This window comes from Bipolaris sorokiniana (assembly GCF_000338995.1).
Source record: "Bipolaris sorokiniana ND90Pr unplaced genomic scaffold COCSAscaffold_10, whole genome shotgun sequence".
Classification (NCBI taxonomy): Eukaryota; Fungi; Ascomycota; class Dothideomycetes; order Pleosporales; family Pleosporaceae; genus Bipolaris; species Bipolaris sorokiniana.
The window spans coordinates 1,128,578-1,147,007 of NW_006911904.1; the positions used below are offsets into that span (position 1 = coordinate 1,128,578).

The 18,430-nt window shown below is 49.3% G+C and overlaps 8 protein-coding genes across 8 annotated transcripts; 6 read left to right on the forward strand and 2 right to left on the reverse strand.

The window, feature by feature from the left end:
* Positions 1 to 940: 940 nt before the first annotated feature.
* COCSADRAFT_121496 (uncharacterized protein) lies at positions 941 to 2,782 on the forward strand. Its single transcript, XM_007703770.1, has 2 exons — positions 941 to 1,136; positions 1,186 to 2,782. Exons 1-2 carry the CDS (start codon positions 1,086 to 1,088, stop codon positions 2,713 to 2,715), a joined length of 1,581 nt encoding a protein of 526 aa, XP_007701960.1. The 5' UTR covers positions 941 to 1,085; the 3' UTR covers positions 2,716 to 2,782.
* COCSADRAFT_222761 (uncharacterized protein) lies at positions 2,764 to 3,251 on the reverse strand. Its single transcript, XM_007703771.1, has 2 exons — positions 3,112 to 3,251; positions 2,764 to 3,052 (listed from the first exon to the last, which is right to left on the reverse strand). The coding sequence occupies exons 1-2, from the start codon at positions 3,171 to 3,173 to the stop codon at positions 2,812 to 2,814; spliced, it is 303 nt and encodes a 100-aa protein (XP_007701961.1). The 5' UTR covers positions 3,174 to 3,251; the 3' UTR covers positions 2,764 to 2,811.
* A 259-nt stretch (positions 3,252 to 3,510) lies between these two features.
* Positions 3,511 to 4,569, forward strand: COCSADRAFT_28114 (uncharacterized protein; the record flags this gene model as incomplete). The annotated part of the gene is made up of 2 exons (XM_007703368.1): positions 3,511 to 3,815; positions 3,888 to 4,569. The coding sequence occupies 2 exons, from the start codon at positions 3,511 to 3,513 to the stop codon at positions 4,567 to 4,569; spliced, it is 987 nt and encodes a 328-aa protein (XP_007701558.1).
* Positions 4,570 to 6,942: 2,373 nt separating this feature from the next.
* On the forward strand, positions 6,943 to 7,252 carry COCSADRAFT_94608 (uncharacterized protein; the record flags this gene model as incomplete). Its single annotated transcript, XM_007703772.1, has 2 exons — positions 6,943 to 6,995; positions 7,081 to 7,252. 2 exons carry the CDS (start codon positions 6,943 to 6,945, stop codon positions 7,250 to 7,252), a joined length of 225 nt encoding a protein of 74 aa, XP_007701962.1.
* A 722-nt stretch (positions 7,253 to 7,974) lies between these two features.
* Positions 7,975 to 9,570, reverse strand: COCSADRAFT_191825 (uncharacterized protein; the record flags this gene model as incomplete). Its single annotated transcript, XM_007703773.1, has 4 exons — positions 9,133 to 9,570; positions 8,830 to 9,078; positions 8,597 to 8,778; positions 7,975 to 8,543 (listed from the first exon to the last, which is right to left on the reverse strand). The coding sequence occupies exons 1-4, from the start codon at positions 9,546 to 9,548 to the stop codon at positions 7,975 to 7,977; spliced, it is 1,416 nt and encodes a 471-aa protein (XP_007701963.1). The 5' UTR covers positions 9,549 to 9,570.
* A 179-nt stretch (positions 9,571 to 9,749) lies between these two features.
* Positions 9,750 to 11,540, forward strand: COCSADRAFT_121507 (uncharacterized protein; the record flags this gene model as incomplete). The annotated part of the gene is made up of 3 exons (XM_007703774.1): positions 9,750 to 10,025; positions 10,074 to 10,745; positions 10,793 to 11,540. The coding sequence occupies 3 exons, from the start codon at positions 9,750 to 9,752 to the stop codon at positions 11,342 to 11,344; spliced, it is 1,500 nt and encodes a 499-aa protein (XP_007701964.1). The 3' UTR covers positions 11,345 to 11,540.
* A 1,998-nt stretch (positions 11,541 to 13,538) lies between these two features.
* On the forward strand, positions 13,539 to 16,394 carry COCSADRAFT_343003 (uncharacterized protein; the record flags this gene model as incomplete). The annotated part of the gene is made up of 4 exons (XM_007703775.1): positions 13,539 to 13,702; positions 13,751 to 14,224; positions 14,276 to 14,378; positions 14,426 to 16,394. 4 exons carry the CDS (start codon positions 13,539 to 13,541, stop codon positions 16,166 to 16,168), a joined length of 2,484 nt encoding a protein of 827 aa, XP_007701965.1. The 3' UTR covers positions 16,169 to 16,394.
* A 30-nt stretch (positions 16,395 to 16,424) lies between these two features.
* COCSADRAFT_222836 (uncharacterized protein) lies at positions 16,425 to 18,115 on the forward strand. Its single transcript, XM_007703776.1, has one exon. The coding sequence runs from the start codon at positions 16,687 to 16,689 to the stop codon at positions 18,004 to 18,006; it is 1,320 nt and encodes a 439-aa protein (XP_007701966.1). The 5' UTR covers positions 16,425 to 16,686; the 3' UTR covers positions 18,007 to 18,115.
* Positions 18,116 to 18,430: the final 315 nt, after the last annotated feature.

Consider the following 18,430-nt stretch of genomic DNA (forward strand, 5'->3'; position numbering starts at 1 on the left):
AGAGGGCACAACCAACCTGAGCATGTGTGTGCGTAGTCAAGACTGGCAAACAAATGTACGTCGATTGAACAATCGGACATTCGAAGCTCATCTTCAGGCACGTTTCGATAGTTTGCTTAAAGCTTCCACACATTTTTGAAAAAATAATTATAATTGAATAATATACATCGCATCCCGGTCTACCTAAAGCTCGCCAACCCGAGTTCATGAAGACCTCACTGGAGCACGCACAATGAACTGCATTTTGCTCTGCCTGCCACCCACCCTGCTGGAACTCGCTTCTAAGTTTTCCAGGCCAGTCCAATATTTATTAGCTGAGACACTAGAAGCTACAAAACTCGTGTACTCGACTCACCTGTTGCTATATCACTGTGCCATCTTCTAAATACCACCTCTGCGGATCTGCGGATCAACTTTGCTCAACAAAACATTATCTACGGGTGATTCGCGGGCACAGAGTGATCGCAGTTCCCCGGCCGGAACTTGATCACGATACATGACGCGATGTTTACTTTTGAGATAGTGACAGTGCTGACATGCATGGATGCGCAATAATTGCCATGGAGTCTCCCGCCAGCCTTCCTCTCCCTCCCACGCCTACGCACCCAATATCCGCGCCCTTCCTGTCTGCAAAAAGCGGGTCGAACTACTAAGCTACATCATTATCCGCGTTAGCGTCAGCGCCTGCTTCGATATCCGCTGCTCCTGGTTGGATCCCGATGCATTGCTCGAATATCCGACGGTAGCCGCAGTGCGCCGTAACATATACCCAGTGTTCCCGCATGGATCCTGCTTCGACTAAGCTCCAGTAAAAGGGCAGATGACCACTTCACCGGGCTGAAATTCTTTGTCATTGCAGATGCAGAGGGTATCCGGGGGAGGTGCGGATGGTGGTGGAAGCCCGCTGAAGTACTTAGGTTGCTGTTCCCTCGTGCAGAATGGAGCAGTTGTACGAGAGATTCGAGAGCGTCTCTGATCACTCTTCTCGAGAATATCTTCTCGCGGCAATGAAACCGAGTGTGCATCAATAAAATTTCTTGCCTGACCTCAGACCTGCTACAAGAAAATTTACCTGAACCGCCATCATGGCTGTTCTTTTCCTCCTAGGCTCCATCTTTGGAGCGCTGGCACTCTACGTAAGCCGCTTGACAATCAATCCACGCACACAACTAATCAGACACACAGATTTTCGGTGTCATAGTCTATCGACTCACCCTTCATCCTCTGGCTTCTTACCCGGGCCCGTTCCTTGCAAAGATTACCGACATTTACCTTGCCTATTACGCCTACAAAGGCTCACGGCATCTCGCTTTCCATCGTGCTCACGAGAAATACGGTACATATGTGCGCCTAGGACCCAACTTGCTCTCAGTCAACACGGCAACTGGTTTGAAGACCATCTATGGTTTCCGTTCCAATGTTAAGAAGGCATCGTTCTACGAAGCCTTCCCTAGCACACCAAAGGCCGTCAGCGTGCACAGCGCTATTGACAAGATGCAGCATGCCCGCAAGAGGAGAGTCATGAGCCATGCATTCAGCGATTCCGCAATCAAGAGTCTGGAAAAGTACATCCTTGCCAATGTCCGTGTTGGCTGTGAAATGCTCGCGCGCAAAAGCAACAATTGGTCTTCCGGAAAAACCATGGGTGACGAGAAAGACGGTGGCTGGAATGACGTCTGGAACGCTGCGCACTGGTGCGAGTGGCTTGTCTTCGACATCATGGGCGATCTAGTATTCGGAAAGGCCTTCGGCATGTTGGAAAGCCCTGCCAATCGTTTTGCAACCGAGTTGGTTGGAAACGCAGCACATCGCCATTTGATCTGTGGTACGCATCTTACCATCCACAACTGGCACTTGGACAAGCTGTTCTTCCGCAAGATCGCTGGCCAACGCGCACAGTATATGCAGTACAGCAAGGGACAAGCCATGGAGCGCACCAAGCTGGGCCTAGATGTTGATCGCAAGGACTTTTTCTACTATCTGCTAAACGCCAAAGATCCAGAGACTGGCAACGGCTTCAGCATGGACGAGCTGTGGGGCGAGTCGAATTTGCTCATCATCGCTGGCTCGGATACTACTTCAACAGCCATGGCTGGTACAATGTTCTATCTTGCAAACAACCCTTCGGCTATGCAAAAGGTGTGCAAGGAAATCCGCGAAACCTTTGCCGACGTCGAGGAAATCGTTACCGGGCCCAAACTCAGCGGCTGCTCTTTCTTGCGCGCATGTATCGATGAAACGATGCGTATGACGCCCCCGGTGGCTGGTGCTCTTCCCCGAGAGGTTCTCACTGGAGGTCTAGATATCGATGGCCGCCACATTCCTGCCGGAGTGGACGTTGGTGTTCCCATCTACGCGATCCACCACAACCCTGAGTACTTTCCTCAGCCATTCGATTACATTCCTGAGCGCTGGCTTCCAGACCCTGCAGTGAACCCGCATCATAGCAGTCTCCAAGCAGCTCAGTCAGCATACAACCCATTCAGCATTGGTCCCCGTGGATGCATTGGTAAGGGTCTGGCGTATGTCGAACTGACTGTGACGATTGCAAGAGTTTTGTATTTGTACGATCTGAGATTAGCTCCCGGTATGACTTTGGGTGCAGGAAGCAAGGAGCTGGAGGAGGGTAGAAATAGGGAGACTGAATATCAGATCATGGATGTATTCGCCAGTAAAAAGGATGGGCCAATGCTGCAATTTCGCGCACGATCGTAGATTGAGATAAAACTTTGCATCGCAATACTTTCAATATAAATTGTATACACTTCAAACCAGACGCCAGTTCATCATGTACCGCGACAGTTAGGTTCCTTACCACCCATGAGCTGTTGGTTCAAAGAATGTTTTTGTCCCTACATGGAGACCCCAAAGGCCAAACACGCCACACGTCTGCAAAAAATATAAAACTCCAAAAACATACGACAGCGGAGATTCGCTAGTGGTCACCCACCTAACTACTAACCCGCCGGTAAGCTGTTTAACTAAAGAAGATCTGACGGGTTTCAGTGGTCCAAGTTTCCTATGGTCGTATGTACCAATAATTCTAATTGTGCTGTTAATATTGTCAGCCCGAAATCTAGATGACTCATGGTCTACAAAGACCGTACATACAACGACCAAGAAAACGCAAAAGTTCGTCTACGTATAGTACACGGTATAATAGAGAAAGTCATGTTACGTGACGAAGATACCGATCAAGCAGATATTCACGAATCGTTCACAGCATGAAGTATAGCTCACTTCGATACGTTATGACTCTGTGATTGAGCTAAGTTCAAATGTGCATACCCCATTTTCGAACCGATAAAAGATCTCGCTTAAGCGAGTGATTCAAGATGCACAAGAGATAGTATAGCCTTGCAGTGCGTTATCGATAGGAGGTCTTGGCGCTTCGACAAGGCATGGAACTTTTTCGGCGAATGTTAACGCACATCCTGCACCCAAGCACAACAATCTTGGGGTTCTCTAGCCAATCGCATTACTCTAGATTTTTTACATTCACATATCACAATGGCCGTCTCAAGAGTGCTCTCACGGAGTCACCTTCTCTGTCGCGCGGGCGCTTCGTGCATACGCGCCGCTCCCTCAGCAATCCCATCAATCACTTCATCGTTGCCAAGGAGAACCTTTACTTCCAGTATATCAGCATGGGAAGAAATTGTTCAAACACCTTCAAGAGGCCCAGAGATTGCTCTCACAGATAACCGTACCATTTCAGCGGGCAACACGGCAAATTCGATTGTTTTGCTAAAAATTTCAAAGCGGCTATCAAGAGGCGACATTGAAAAGTTTTTGCGGGGAAATGGTTTCAATATGTATGTTCTTAATAGACTTTCCAAATTGCATATAAAATTTGTAATTGCACATCTCAGCTAACACGAGCATAGAAAGAAGTTGCAAATGCGAGTAGATCGCTTCACATTCCAAAATGACACCATGTGCTTTGTGGAGCTGGGAAGCTCTGAAGAAGTCCAGAGAGCGATCAAAAAGCTTAATCAGGCAAAATTACAGAACAAAAGCATCGTAGTCCAGCCTCTGAAAGAAGATTTTCACTGGGGTCATCTGAAGACCTCAAAGAACTCGCCCTATGGATCTCGCTACTTCAACGACGAAGGCGATGCTGCGCAAGAGGCTCTCCGCCCCTTGGCCGAAGGACGCCGGATGATTCTTTCAGTCAAAACACCGGGCTGGTCGCCTAATGCCAAAATCAGCGAAGCCAGACAAAATGCAATGGAGATTATTGAGGAAAACTTTGGCGAATATGGCATTGAGAGCCTCAGCGATATGTCAGTTTTCTTTGGTGACAAAAAGGAAAACCCACGCCTGCTCGGTTGGATCGACTTCAAGACGAAAGAAGGTGCTGAGCAAGCGGCTGCGGAGAAGCATAACACTGAAATCAATGGCTGTCTCGTGTGGCTACGGGCCTCGAGCCCCTCCAAGTGGAGAGTACAGCAGTACTCGAAGTCTGCCCCGCAATTGGTACAAGAGATGCAGGAGAAAGGTACGGTGTCGAATGAAATGTACGAGGACAAGTTTGTTACTCCGCTCCCGAAGAACAAATCCAACTAGACGGCAGGAAAGGTTGGCAAGGACTTTTCTCCATACCCTGTCAAATGGCATTTCCATTATCAGAAAGCGTACTACTAGTATTGATCGGGAAATTCTATGTATTTATACTCAAAACGCATGCGTTAAGCTCTGCCCTACCTTGCGCAACCCGAAAAGACGGTAAATTCTATTTCACCTAGGCAGCTAGATGAGAGAAGTATCATGCAAGAAGAATAGCACATGTTTGACACAGAACTCTGAATCATACACTAGCACCAATCCAGAAGCAGCCTCATAGTATACCAATCCAGCATGTACCGTCAAACCACTCACACAGCCCTACTTACGCCATGCCCGTCATTTGTCAGACTTACCACGATAACTACACCTCCTAATTATCCCCATGGTACCCTCACGCGTTCATGCAACATCTGCCATCCACACACCCCGAACGCCTCATTCCGCCCGTTTCCGACCCCGTAAGTTTTCGGAGGACACCCCAGCAGCGCGCCACCACAACTGGACCCTTGCATTCCCCAACTGGGTAATTATCACTGAAACCCATTGATTCTCTTCGGTATCGCAATGCGCGGAGCCCGACAGTCTTCGGAACGAAAAGAGATTCGTCGAGAACGGCAGAAGGTGGGACGTTGTGTGGCTGGCGGAAGTTTTCTTGGGGTGTGTGAGTGTTTGCCGCAGGGCGCGCGCCGGCGCCGGTTGCGGAGTTTTGGCGGCTGTCAAGTTCCGAGGCAAGAAAAGGACAAAAAGTACGTACACAGTAGTAGCCGCGCAAAAGGAGTTCGGGGACTAAATTGTCCTTCGCGCTGTCGCTGTAAGTAGCCTCGCCTCGGACTTTTTTTGGTGTGTTCGATAGCTTAGTGTTGACGCCCCCCCCTTTTTTTTCCTTCGAGAAGGCCATTAGCATATGAAGCTTTTTTGTTGGTTCGCCCTTGGTGTGAGCCCTTGTTTTTGTGTTCTCTACACTACATGTTGCGCCCCGATTAGCAACAACAAATCTAACAAAGGGTGTAGAACACAGTCCGCTGGACCAAACTCTCTTATCAGTACTATCGGCACAATCGGCCAGCCACATGCCACGCTCTAGTTCTGATTTCGCCATGGTTCATCCAATTCCAGACCGTCTGTTCTGGCCAAGAGCCCGGCTATCCATCTCGTTGCGTTCCGGCATGTAGCCGGCGGCCAATCAGCGCGCACGACACTTCGAGGTTGGGGCTGGAGGGAAACCCTGCATAAGCCATGGGCTAGCGTGTTCTGCACTCTCAGGGTCCAACCGGTCACCGGTGCGCGAAAGGCGAAGGGGTGAGGCGAACAAAGTCTGGGGTACCTGGGCTGTCCTCGTCGCCGAATGACCGTTGTTTAGCCAGAAGTTCCAACGGGGATCTTGTTGGGGAACAAAGGAAGCCGAAGAGAGAGTGCCTCGGATACTAAGGCTTCGTGATGTGGCGTCTGGCAAAAAAGCATACAGGGGGACTGTTGGCAGTTTAGAATGGCGCATAAGTATGTATGAACGTGTCAAGGAGAGGCACGAGGGTCCTTTCTCTCCACCGCCTCTTGATACCTGTCCTCGCATAGCCGAACCGCATCAGCCGCGCCTCCCCGATAGAGTTTCCTCTTCCAGGATAAAAGCGTTCATCTGGTTGGGTCCGGTTGGACGAGCTTTGCATTCGTGCCTTTTTCCTTATCGCTAATCCGGGGGTGATACGGAGCGAGCAGGCCTGTAGGGCCCCATTTGCATTCCATTTCCAGGGGTCCAAGCTCCCCGGGCTACGAAGGTCAAAGGAGTCAGACCACGGAGTCAGACTAGTTGTATGTAAGACGGCGAGATGCAGATGAGTGATTATAAAGATGCCGCCCCGGCTCGCGCGAGGTTACTGGGGTGCTCAGCGTACTGATTGCATCTATATTCCGCCGTGTGTTGCTTGAAGAGAGCTTCATAGACCATTTCCTACCTTTGATATTCATAAAAGGGAAAGCTTCATACTCGACACCTGTACACGCGTCCAAGTCTTATTTCTCCGACATCGCTCTGTTGAATCGTTTTGTGCGTGGCAAGCTTGGGGACACGATACTGAAAGACTCGAGGTGTGTAACTTTCCATCACCGCTACTCCACAACATGCCATATCTGCACCGCCACGACCACCGTGCCAGAAAAAAAAAGAGTCTAGAACATCGACCGTCGGTTTCCGCGGAAAGACATGGATGGACCACAACTGCCATATGTGAAAGCAGCTATAAATTTACGAGAAAACAATAAAAAAAGCGGTCAGCTAACCAGACATATAGACCTTCCATTGTAAATATCTAAAGGGCCATACCAAAGGTCATATTTGAAACTCCATTTTCCCGACATCTCCAAGACCCATCAGAAATCATGTGCTCTTACACATACTCGTGGTACTACTGCAACCACGACTACTACATCTGGTAAATCTCCACCACCCTCTCTTCAGAGGCATCTCAAAGAGGAACACACACGGAGAGAATTAAAAACTAACCACCCCAAAAACAGGGCCAACAGCATCGAAGTCTGCTCTTCCCGCCTCCTCTCCGGCTACTCCTACGACGCCTGGTCTATTGACATGTGCTCCAAGATGAAAATCGAATGCGGCGGCTTCTCAAACTACTACTGCACCGACTGCTCCGAAGATGTAGCACTCGAATTCGAGCTCGATGAGCTATAAACTACTTTCCATCCAAGACAACATCTAGAGAATCCCTAGATGTGAACCGGTACGTTTTATCTCACTTTCTTATTGTTGGGCTTTTCCACGGGTGCTGCAAGCAGAAGAGGAGGAGTGGTGGAAACGTTGTTTGGTGAACGGGGGCGGAAAGTAGCAACGACAACGGGACGGACACATGGCAAGTGGGGGAGACCCTTGGAAGCACCCTGCGTCGGGGAATGGGGGGGAGGCGCTTGTGGGATGAGATGGGTTATTTGTGGAGCAAGGCTAACGAGCGGGTGCAGATGAAAAGATGCAGCCGAGTGCACATGTTGCAACACGATGGTGCTGGGGGCTATGGGCTAGCTCCAATGGCATCTGCCTCACCGCCCTTTTTTTGGTCCCTGTTGAGCCCCCTCGCGATATTGGTCCGACATGATTGTTTCCCTATCTTTTTTGTTATTGTTTGTCCGACAACCTGTGTCTGAATGCGCGATACCTCTTTTTCTTTCTTTCTTCAGCTCGAGCGTTGTTGGCGCATAGTAGGCGCATCCAGGAGCTGTGAGGCTGCATTCGCCAGATTGGTTTATTGAATGGCGTTGGAACTACGGATAGCGCGGTGTATTCATTGGCTATTTAGAGCTTGCATTTCGACTTGATTTTGATCAAATTCAACAGCGGTTTTTGTGCAGTCAATATTCAATATGGTAGCATTATCACATCCTACACATCCATTCTGCGTCTTACTCCGTGAGACTGTCCTCTGCCGTCTTCGGGCTGACGATGTTCCCTTCCTCTAGGGTCTGCCTAACCTGCGCTGCTCGCCTTCTCGCATCGATGTACATCATGAATTCCTGATATGTCCTTGGCATGACCCTAATGTTCTTTGGCACTGTGAACGTATAATTGAATTGGCCAGTCGGCTTCGAGTGGCCATGCTCCACATCCCTCACCTTCGAGTCCACGCGGATTTGCACTCGTGTGTATTCCGAGTTCTCGTCAAATTCCTCCCCTGGTGCGCCAATCAGCGGTGGATCTGTATACACTACCGTTGCTGTGAGGTATAGTATGCTGCCTACAGGCACGGGGTTTTGGAAGGTGGATGGATCGAGCGACACGAAGGTGGGGCGGGCATGGGCAAAGGCTGCAGCGGTAGTGAAGGCGAGCTCGAAAGTTTGCTTAAGGAGGAAACCACCAAATATCATAAAGTGGTGCCGATTGCGGTATTGAGGCTGCATGATGGTCGCCGTCTGCAGCCGGGTTGCATCCATATGAATTACATTGTCGGGTTTACGAAGTTCATCATATGGGTCTTTACCAATTAGCTTACAGACTCATATTGCTCTTATTAAGAACGTAACATACCGTGGTACTGCAGTTGCTTTTGCCAGAAGGCATGGATTAGATCGCTCTCGAGATCATTTGGCGTATGCTTAAGAAGAGAAGTTTCCCGACGCTCCTTTCGCACTCTTGAATTGCGTTCACCCAGAGCGTAGATGCGTTGTTCTTCAGATGTCTCAATCTTTAACGGGTTGACGTTGACTGGTCTAGTAGTGCTGTTAGTCACCATCTAAGATCACAAATGTCATGGGTCCTACTTCTTCGTGACGGGATCGAGAGAAACCATTGTGAAGGTGCAATTGATAAGGACGTCCTCATCTCTTGTCTTTTCACCCTTTTTGGGTGCCTTTGCAACCTGCATAGTGATTTCCAAGCTGCTCCTGCCCGTCGCATATGTAACGCGACCAGAGAGCTCCAGATCGCATATCTCTGTTAGTGGAGAATGGATGGTGATGCGGTCACAGCTTGCAGTAACAGTGGTAACGTCATCTCCTGTATGCTTGTATCTGTGGGCGTGTTTAGACAAAAGCGAGTATTCTGCACGGCCATTGTACGCTTACGCGATGATACCCGAAAGTGCATCAAGATCCATGAAAATGGTCCCAAGACGGATGTGGCCGGATGCATTGAGATATGTGTCGAGTATCCATGGATCCTGAGCGAGAGGAAGTATAACTGAATGGTAGCTTTCACTCATGCGCTTCGGCGTCAATTTGCGATCTTTGGGCAATTCAGCCTTTTTCGAAGGCTCCGAGGGGTGATTGGCCTCTGCTTGTTGTTGTCGTAGAGCCTCTATCCAGGGAGTGCGCACCCTCATAGCAGTAAGCTCTCGGAAGACGCCATCGGTGCGTGGTGTCGGGCTACAGTGAAAAGACCTGCAAGATGCTGACAGGGTAGCAGGTGAGGATGAGATGGTGCTACCGCATCCTCGAATCTGACTGACGCGCTGGAGCGCGTTCCTGGTGAGAACCTTCATGTTGGGATTTGTTGTGGAACTGCGGAGCGGAGAAGGCGCAGGGGGTGACGTACCGACTGGCATGAAGTGACACAGCGGTCCCGAGTCTTGGCGCGGAAGGCGATACCGCACAGCTGCCATCCTTCATTTTCCTTACAAGCTCCACCTCAATGCCGCCTCACTCCTCTTCCCTGATACCAATGAGAGTTATCTGGGAATATAATGTCGCGATCCATCGAGCTGGGGCGCGCAGTACTGCATGCACCCACTGCACATCACGAGCTTTGGCTCACAACATTGATCACAATCTCACCAAAACAGGACTCACCTTACCTTGCACAGCTCACATCAGTTCAGTGTCTTGAAGCCCTTGCATCTGGACTACTATGGGTTGATCGTGGATATGACATGCATGTAGATTTGGAATTGACGATGAACAACGAGGCGCTGCTCCACGAGGAGCTCCGGACCCTCACGAATGCTATTCTCCAGGCTCCAGTAAGCCATACTCACAACAGTTCACCCCTTCCTTCTAACTAGATTAAGGTATGGCAGCAATTAATGTTAAGACCGAGACTTCCCAACAATTCCATAACAAACTCGGGAACGATTCGACTCAATGTCAGCCACGCTACTGTCGCTAGAAAGGAGGTAGGACAAAAGCATCACAGGCTGTTTTCAGATGTCCCAGCTACAGATATTGGGCCACCAGAAGGTGTTCTCTCCGTGCCACTTCAGTCGGTTCGCCTCTGCCTGGACATTCTAGAGACAGGTCCGCGCCGGAAGCTTGTAGTGCCGCGGTCGAATTCCTCTTCGGATGAGCGCATTAAAGCCGAAGATAAGACTATGATGCTTTTTGATACAGACTCGACTGGAAACGCATCGAGTCATGATGTACCAAAATCGGTTCCGTTTGATGCTAGCAGGAAAAGAAAACGATCTGTCACTAGCATGTCACTGACGCCTCTGGAATCTCCCGGCCGACACGCTGACAGTGGAGAAAGAGATACGCGGGTAGATCTATGTTTCCACTCACCGCAGAGTCTTTCCTCGATGCAATTTCAAGCTGACGTGCGAACCATGGTCGATAGCGCACTACGTCTCTCCATACGTGGTATAATCTCCAAATATCCAAATGGTTTAAAAGCAAAAGCAAATACATTCCGTCTGGGATTGGCTGATGTAGCCCCTGCGTTATGGAGAAGCGGATACATGGATGTATGGAGCGCTTCACATCGTTCAGTGTACTGCTGATACTCGAATAGGCTTTGTCTCAGAGAGCCCAATTAATGCCCACAATTGCTCAATCACTTGCTCAAACATGCTTTGCAAGAACAATGTCTATCTCGCTGAAGTCCAAGATGGAGATCATCAGCAACCCTACTTGTGCGGGTGGGCGAGATAAAGCCTATGAGACAGGATACGCCATTGAGTCTAACACTGCTCGTATCACGCGTCACGTCGCAAGTAATTTATGGGTGCATTCACAAAAAAGTCTACTTCGCGACCCTACACCGCCGACATTACCTTGTATTGGCTCCCCTTCAGACGAGGTCTACTCGGACTCGGATGATATGTTAGTGGGGAAAGACGTCGAATGGAAAGAAGACGTATATGCAGTACACGATGAAGACATGGCTCTCAATAACTCGAGGGAAAGTACTGATGATGGGTTTTTACTGCCTTCCACACCGCGAACAATGACTGGTGACAATTACCAAGTCCAAACCCAACAACAAATCTTCACCAAACTCATCCCAAATCATGGTATTACCCAGCTGGAAGAAGAGCTGTTGTTTGATCCACTATCCTACTAAGCGTCCTCAGGTCTATACTCCGGTTGCAACGGCAGATCTGAATGATCATGTTTACGAACTCACAACTTATTCTCGGATGCATTGGCCCGGATTTCCATGCCACGTCCGCCTGGTGAAGCTTTCAAGAACTGTTTATGCATCATCTGTGGTGGTTGATGCAGGGTCTTTGCGTGGGCATGAAAAGAAAAGACCCAGCAGCCAAACGCAACTTCTGGTTGGGTGGAAGTTACCGATACTTGGCCTTAGCGCACTGCACTAGTGTCACGATTGACATGATTAGGTTTACCAGCTTGGTGGAATCTGTTTGACATGCACTAGAAGTTGTTTCACCTCAGACTTCTTATATCATACGATTATGATTATAAATTCAATGCGCCTGTTTCTATGCAAAACGCTGCAAACAAGGACGAGGTTATGCGTCACTACGTTGAATACTGTATCCGGTCAGGCACAACCGACTCGGATCCCATCCCTCTTGGCCTCAATCCGAATCGGAGTTGTGGTATAACGTAGATATATTACTAACAAATGCAGGACTCTCAGAGCCCGCCCATGTCACTGATGTTTTGCCGCTCGATCCTTAGCGAGTCTTGGGAGTTCATTCCTTGGCGGGCGACAAGCTTTCTCTTGGCTGAGAACGGAGCCTGAATCATGAGCGCCCCAGGCCTCAGTTAAGAAAGGTACATCGGGCCCTGACGGCATATATATAGAATAGGGCGTTGGCCTAAAGTTTATTCTTTCACCCGCCCCCACATACGTCTTCACTAATGATACTAACCTATGGATAGCTTTAGTTTCAGGCCTACACTGACATGGTTTAGGGCTTGTCTCCGGGAGACAGCTGTCAAGGAACTGTGCACCAAAGTTTCCACTCCTGGCTGCAACCTTGCGGATGGAACACTCGATATCATATGATTTCTTGGCGGTGGAAGAGAGCTTAGTAAAATGGCCTGCTAATTAGTGGTGACTGTCCGATAAAATTATCAGATTATTTCAGATTTCCGAACCTTATTCGAGTCCTAGCTCAGATGTCCGACTTCTCAATCCATGGTCAGAATCCACCGGGACGATCAACACGTGATCGTCGAAATCTTACGTACCTATGAATGCTTTACAACGGCATCACTTAAAGCTCGAGGTACTCGGACACACGAAACTTTCATAAGCACCCAAAATACTGTGGCTCAACGACACCGACCAAATTAAGTTATCATGCATGGTTTAATCAATCCCCGCCAATGGAGAATCCTGAACTCCACTCCACAGATGTTTACACACAACTTCGCCAAGTGTCATCACACTAACAGGCGCCACATTGGCTCATGTCAACTGCCGACTCTCGCATTTGGTAGCATCGTGTTTTGCTTGGGAAAGCTTGTTAGCCATCATTAGGCAGCGGGACAACGCTTGCCGTTTAAGTACTTTGACAGAAACGAAAAGCCTTCACGGCGCACTTACCAGGTGTGAATCATATACAGAGTTTACGGTCTCGTACATTCCATTACTTTATGGAGGTCACATCCTTACTAATAAACAAGCCACAGACACAACGCTCTCGCAATAAGGTATGTCAAGTTGCAGCGCATTAGTAGATCAAACCACACCAAACAACAACACTTGACCAAAAGCCGGAGTATCAAAATGCGAAGAAATTTTATCCATCGATCGAGCCCTCAGCCCTAGGACCATGTTTCATCGCCCCACAGCTGTCACCACCACTTAGCGCATAAGTTGTGGCGTTCGTAACCCAACTTAGCGCCGACTCCCTCAATGAGTAATTACTGTGGAGCCTTATGGTCTGTCCCAAGATTCATCTGGCGAGAGATGGTGTAACGGGGTTGTCCGTTAATGAGAGAGGGGAAGCTAGGTTTCTGATTTAATAAAACGCCAGAGAATTTGTTTGATATACTTGGTACATTCAAAGTTGTTCATTTGTTTTGTATTGATGCGGCCGGCTGCTATAGGGAAGATTGACGTTTTCGATAGACGAATTTGGTCGAAGACACGTTTTGTGGAAAGCGTCTAGCAACAGCGTTGCGACTTCGCTTTGGCTCAGGTGCGTGGGTAGTTTTTTTCAATCGATGTAATGTCCTGGAGAACCATACTCTAACGATATCCAGATCTACCGGCAAGACATCTATGCACAGGTGCATTTCCATCTTCATAAAACCACCACAATCCCGTCGCATCTATCATGTTGAGACCAGAGGTCCAGGATAAATACCTCGTCGGAACCACACCTCCTATATCCTTCCTCCCGTATCTTGTATTCGCCTCGTTTCTTGTCAGCCTGACTGGGACCTTTACTACCGTAGAGCTACTGCACCGACGAGCCTCTGGAATAGGATGGCGTCCCTGGTACGTATTCAAAACAGATGTCATATCCCAGTGTCTCACATATTACAGGGCCGATATTGCTATTTGTTCAGTAACATTCGGGCTAGTCGCAGTCTGGTGCATGCATTTTGTCGGGAACCGTGCGATTATCCTTGGTGACGGCGAGTTAGAGATTCAGCTATACTACGATGAGACATATGCGGTGTTATCAGCTATACTACCCATTATACCTATCTTTATAGGTCTTTCGGTCGCGATCAGGTTTCACGAGCTGGGCCGGCGAGCTATTGTTCGATACGGATCGCTTGCTGTATGCGGGCTGTGTACAGGTGGTGCTGCTACCATGATGCATTTTCTGGGAAACATCGGTATTGAGATTTGTAGTATGTCGGCGAACTGGGCGAATGTGGTTGGTTCTGCAGCTATTGCTGTGGTCATATGTTCGGTTGGGTTTGGCCTCTTTTTCTACTGGGGAAAACTCTGGATGAACAATATCTGGAGGCGCATATTTGTGTCTATTACTCTGGCTGTGGGCATTTGCGGGTGAGTGATACTGAAGACGTATGGTATGATAATTTTTCTGACATGGTCTAGGATGCACTGGACTGCAGCAACAGGTACTTGGTATCAGATCCAGTCCTATCACGATGGCGAGGAAGCGGACCAGAACGTAAACCTCATTGTCGCTTATTGTCTTGTAAGTCACATGCTGCAAATATCAATTCTGCTGCTAACATGGATCAGTTAACAATTTCATGCATTGCATGTGTCATACTCGGCTTCATCAAACAACGCCAACGGAAAGAGGAAAAGAGCAGGGCTCAGCAAGCCGTCCTAGCTATTGCCACCTTTGATCCCTCAGGGAAACTGCTGGTCAACAAGACTGGGTTGATGCCGTGTCAGACCATCATACAGCATTTCAATCAAGGAGCCTTCGACGACGAACTTGACCCGTCACATCCCGTTTTCCAATGGATCTTTAGGGTCACACGAAACTGGACTGGTATCTCCGACCTCATTCCGTCAATGCGTGAAAACCTGCAATTGGTTGGATATCTCGAAGCGACTTCTTCCGGGAACAAAAGACGCAACTCATTACATGAGAGCGATGATGCGACCTCGTCAGCCACGTTCCGCAAATTGTTCTGCGTTACGGCTGATGAGATGGCTACAGCTCTCGATATAGGTCTCGAGAAGTTGGGATGTCTGTATGAGGATGTTTTGACTACTGGCACAATGACCAACAATCGCGGGACGTGGACAGGCACACATACAACCAAGACTACTCCAGATGTGAATATGACAGTCAACGATCTCGAGTCGGGGAGAGTCGAGCCAGTCGTGTTTGGAAAGGGGCAGATGCTCATACTCTCGAGGAAAATCGACGCATCAGAAGCACATCGGTTACAACAACTAGGCTACAGCTTCGCGGAAATCGAGCAGGTCAGTCATAACATAGCACGCAGCTTGCAGATCCCCTGTGGCGACCTCGAGGATCTTATTATCCGCCTACACGCTTTTAGTGAGAGACAGTACTCTGTTCCGAAGAGGGGCACCTACCTCGCCTCTTTCTTGGTACAACCAAGACCCGGCATGAAAAGCATGGATGTCGTGGTGCCGCGGGCGAATGCAGGCCGGCTGCCAATGGTTAAACTTGATGACGATCAACTCGACAGTCATCAATTGAAAGTTCTCTCAACATTCCACGGGCTCACTTTGGACCGGTGCCTGGCGCGGATCAAAGCCTCCTCAGAAACAAATACTAAAGTGTCTGCGTTTATGCGCAAATTCGGCAGTCAGATCGAAGCTCTCCTCCGGGAATGTCCTGAAGAGGCTTTGCATTTCGCCATATTCTCGGCACAACAGCTCGATATGGTTAATGGACAAACAGATTTTAGCCAAGCGAAAGTGTTTGCTTTCTGTGGTATCAAGGAAATTTACGTCCAGTCGCTGCAGAGCTTCAGCCTCAAAGCGATACCGTTTTCCTTTTTCAAGACATACCTCAGATCGCAAACAGGATGCGCAGACCATGCTGTGCTTGTGCAAAGAAACTACGACGAGTTTGGCTGTCTCCAACGGGCGCAATCAGATGCCGAGACTTCATCTTCTAGCCTCAGTTCCAAATGGCCGTGGAGCCTTCGCAAAGAGAAATCACTAAGCAGCGAGAGAAGCTGGAATGAAGAAGCGAACTCTGTGGATAACCTCGTCAACCACAGACTGCATACTAGGACTCTCACAGCGGCTTCAGGGCATAGTATGTGGGGCAGAGTGGTCATGACTTCCATGGAGGATATCAAGTCGCCTAAAAGCAAATCCAATTTCAAGGTGGAGATGCACAGTATGAAGAAAGCGAAGAGCAATATGGCGGACCAGGAGAACCAAACACTGGCTGATCTGTTGATGATGATCACGACAGCATTCCGTGGTTCACTCATGAGCCGGCTACCCACCAGTGTGGAGCCTAGAACTAAACACTCCTTTGCATAGATTTTATCTGTATTACGAGGTTTCTCTTTGAGAGATAGATTCATGATATTTCTTTTTCTGTAGATATTTGATATATTCATTATGGTATGTAGCGACAAAGGGTAGGATCCACCAGTTTGGGAAGTGGCGTGCTCTATGAGCAGATGTCTGATAGATCAAGGTGACTCGAGAATAGATAATATGATTATTCACGGATTCGACATAAGCAGGCAAATGAACTTCGGAGAAATCATACGATCACATGATTTGGTGATGAATGTAAACGAATGCGAATGTCCGATAACGCAACGGAGATGGTGGGATGCTTGGCGTACCTATGACGCTCATCCGAACTTTCTGTGCCCCCCACTTTCGAAGCATCGAAAACATTGACTCGGTCGCATAGCTCAGCGAGAACAGCAGACACAAGCTTAACAGAGTTCTGCCTGTATTGAGCTTCTTTCTCGTCCCCCCAAGCTCACAATTGCTGGCCTCTGACGACTATCGAAAGCTGCGACTCGTGCGCAAGCCCCTTCACCATGTCTCCGCCAGCAAACACGCAAACACACAAACTCTCACAACTCGCAACCCTCACACCACCCTCAAACTCGCGGACATGGCAGTCCGCACCACACCCAACTCTTCCCATTGTTGCGACCGCCTGCTCAGACCGAAGCGTTCGCGTGTATAGTCTTACATCTTTTACACTACTCCACTCGATAACCGGAGGTCACAAGCGCAGCGTACGGACAGTATCATGGAAGCCAGGCACACAGGGCCAGAGCGTATTGGCCACAGGTAGCTTCGACTCGAGCGCAGGCATTTGGCGACGCGAAGAGCAGGGCGGTACATTGGAAAACGACTTCACGAACCGGCGCATTGGCAACACCGAAGACGATGATGGCGACGATGAAGCAGAAGACTATCAATTCAGTTGCATTCTCGACGGTCACGAATCTGAGATTAAGTGTCTCTCGTGGAGCCCTTCCGGGCAGTACCTAGCCACTTGTTCGCGCGATAAGAGCGTGTGGATATGGGAAGAACTGGAAGATGACAACTTTGAGACAGTAGCCGTGCTGCAAGAGCATGATGGAGACGTCAAGTGCGTGGCATGGCATTCAGAAGAGGATCTTCTGGCCAGTGCAAGTTACGATGACACAGTCAGGCTTTACAGGGAAGACGCAGATGATTGGGTGCAGGTTTCCATGATAGATGGACACAGTCAGACGGTATGGTGGGCCGAGTTTGAGGGAAGTGGAATGAGCAAGAAGGATTGGAGAGCACAGAGAGAAGGGCTATCCGAAGAGAAGACACAGTATATTGAGGATCTTGAGCGCTCAGGGCCACGGCTGGCGACATGCTCCGATGACCGCACGGTGAGAGTATGGAGGCGGAAGGCAAAGGAGAGGGATGATAATTCGAGCAGCAACACGGGTATACCAAGCATCATCCGTTCGGCGGCGATTGATGAAGATTGGTATCAGGAAGCCATACTTCCGCAAGTTCACGAACGCGCCATCTACTCAGTTTCATGGAGCCGCAGGACAGGCATGATTGTCAGTGCTGGTAGCGACGGCAAGATTATCGTGTATAAAGAGCGCTGGAGACAGGATGCCTCGAATACCGCTAATGGCGATCAGATGGAGGTTGATGCGGCGCAAGCACAGTCACTGACGGAATGGACAGTTGTTGCAGAACTGTTTTCAGCGCACGACGTTTTTGAGATCAACCACGTCGCCTGGGCGCGGAGAGCAGACAAGGGCAAGCGGTCTGAAGATGACGAGGTGGTGTTGAGTACTGGCGATGACGGGGAGGTTCGGGTCTGGACGCTGGACGAATCGGCTAGGGCAGGAACATGAGGCCCAGGCCCATTACCGCAAGCAATCAAGCCCTGTTGTCTCGTCTCACCACATCGTATGACCTCATGTGCTCTTTTTTTACTCTCTTTACTTAAACTTACGGGCCTCGTAGCGAGTAGTACATGCAGACTTGCAGTCTACGCGCCGCAAATTAAGGTCATGGGCGGCTCCAGACGGCAGTGGGCTTGGGTTGATGGCTTCGATCGATTGCAAGTCGTCATCGCGTGCTTGTCAAGTCTGGCGCGTTGCGGGCTCCGCTGGAGCAGCCATGTTGTAGTAGTAAGGGGACGGGACGAATGCCAATCTTACAGAATGCAGGAATCAGAATGGGAAATGCCACACGTGGGCGGTCTTTGGCGATTGCTGGTATGTGGTACTGTGGCGCAGGGGGCGACGGGTGAACTTTCGTCATGCCAAGAGGGCG

Excerpts from the sequence above, each read along its gene's own strand:
- COCSADRAFT_121496 (XM_007703770.1), top strand. The coding sequence starts at position 1,086 with ATGGCTGTTCTTTTCCTCCTAGGCTCCATCTTTGGAGCGCTGGCACTC. Across the intron at positions 1,137-1,185 it reads TTGGAGCGCTGGCACTCTAC|ATTTTCGGTGTCATAGTCTA; the intron begins GTAAGCCGCTTG and ends TCAGACACACAG.
- COCSADRAFT_222761 (XM_007703771.1), bottom strand. The coding sequence starts at position 3,173 with ATGACTTTCTCTATTATACCGTGTACTATACGTAGACGAACTTTTGCG. Across the intron at positions 3,053-3,111 it reads TTTGCGTTTTCTTGGTCGTT|CACAATTAGAATTATTGGTA; the intron begins GTATGTACGGTC and ends CAATATTAACAG.
- COCSADRAFT_222836 (XM_007703776.1), top strand. The coding sequence starts at position 16,687 with ATGTCTCCGCCAGCAAACACGCAAACACACAAACTCTCACAACTCGCA.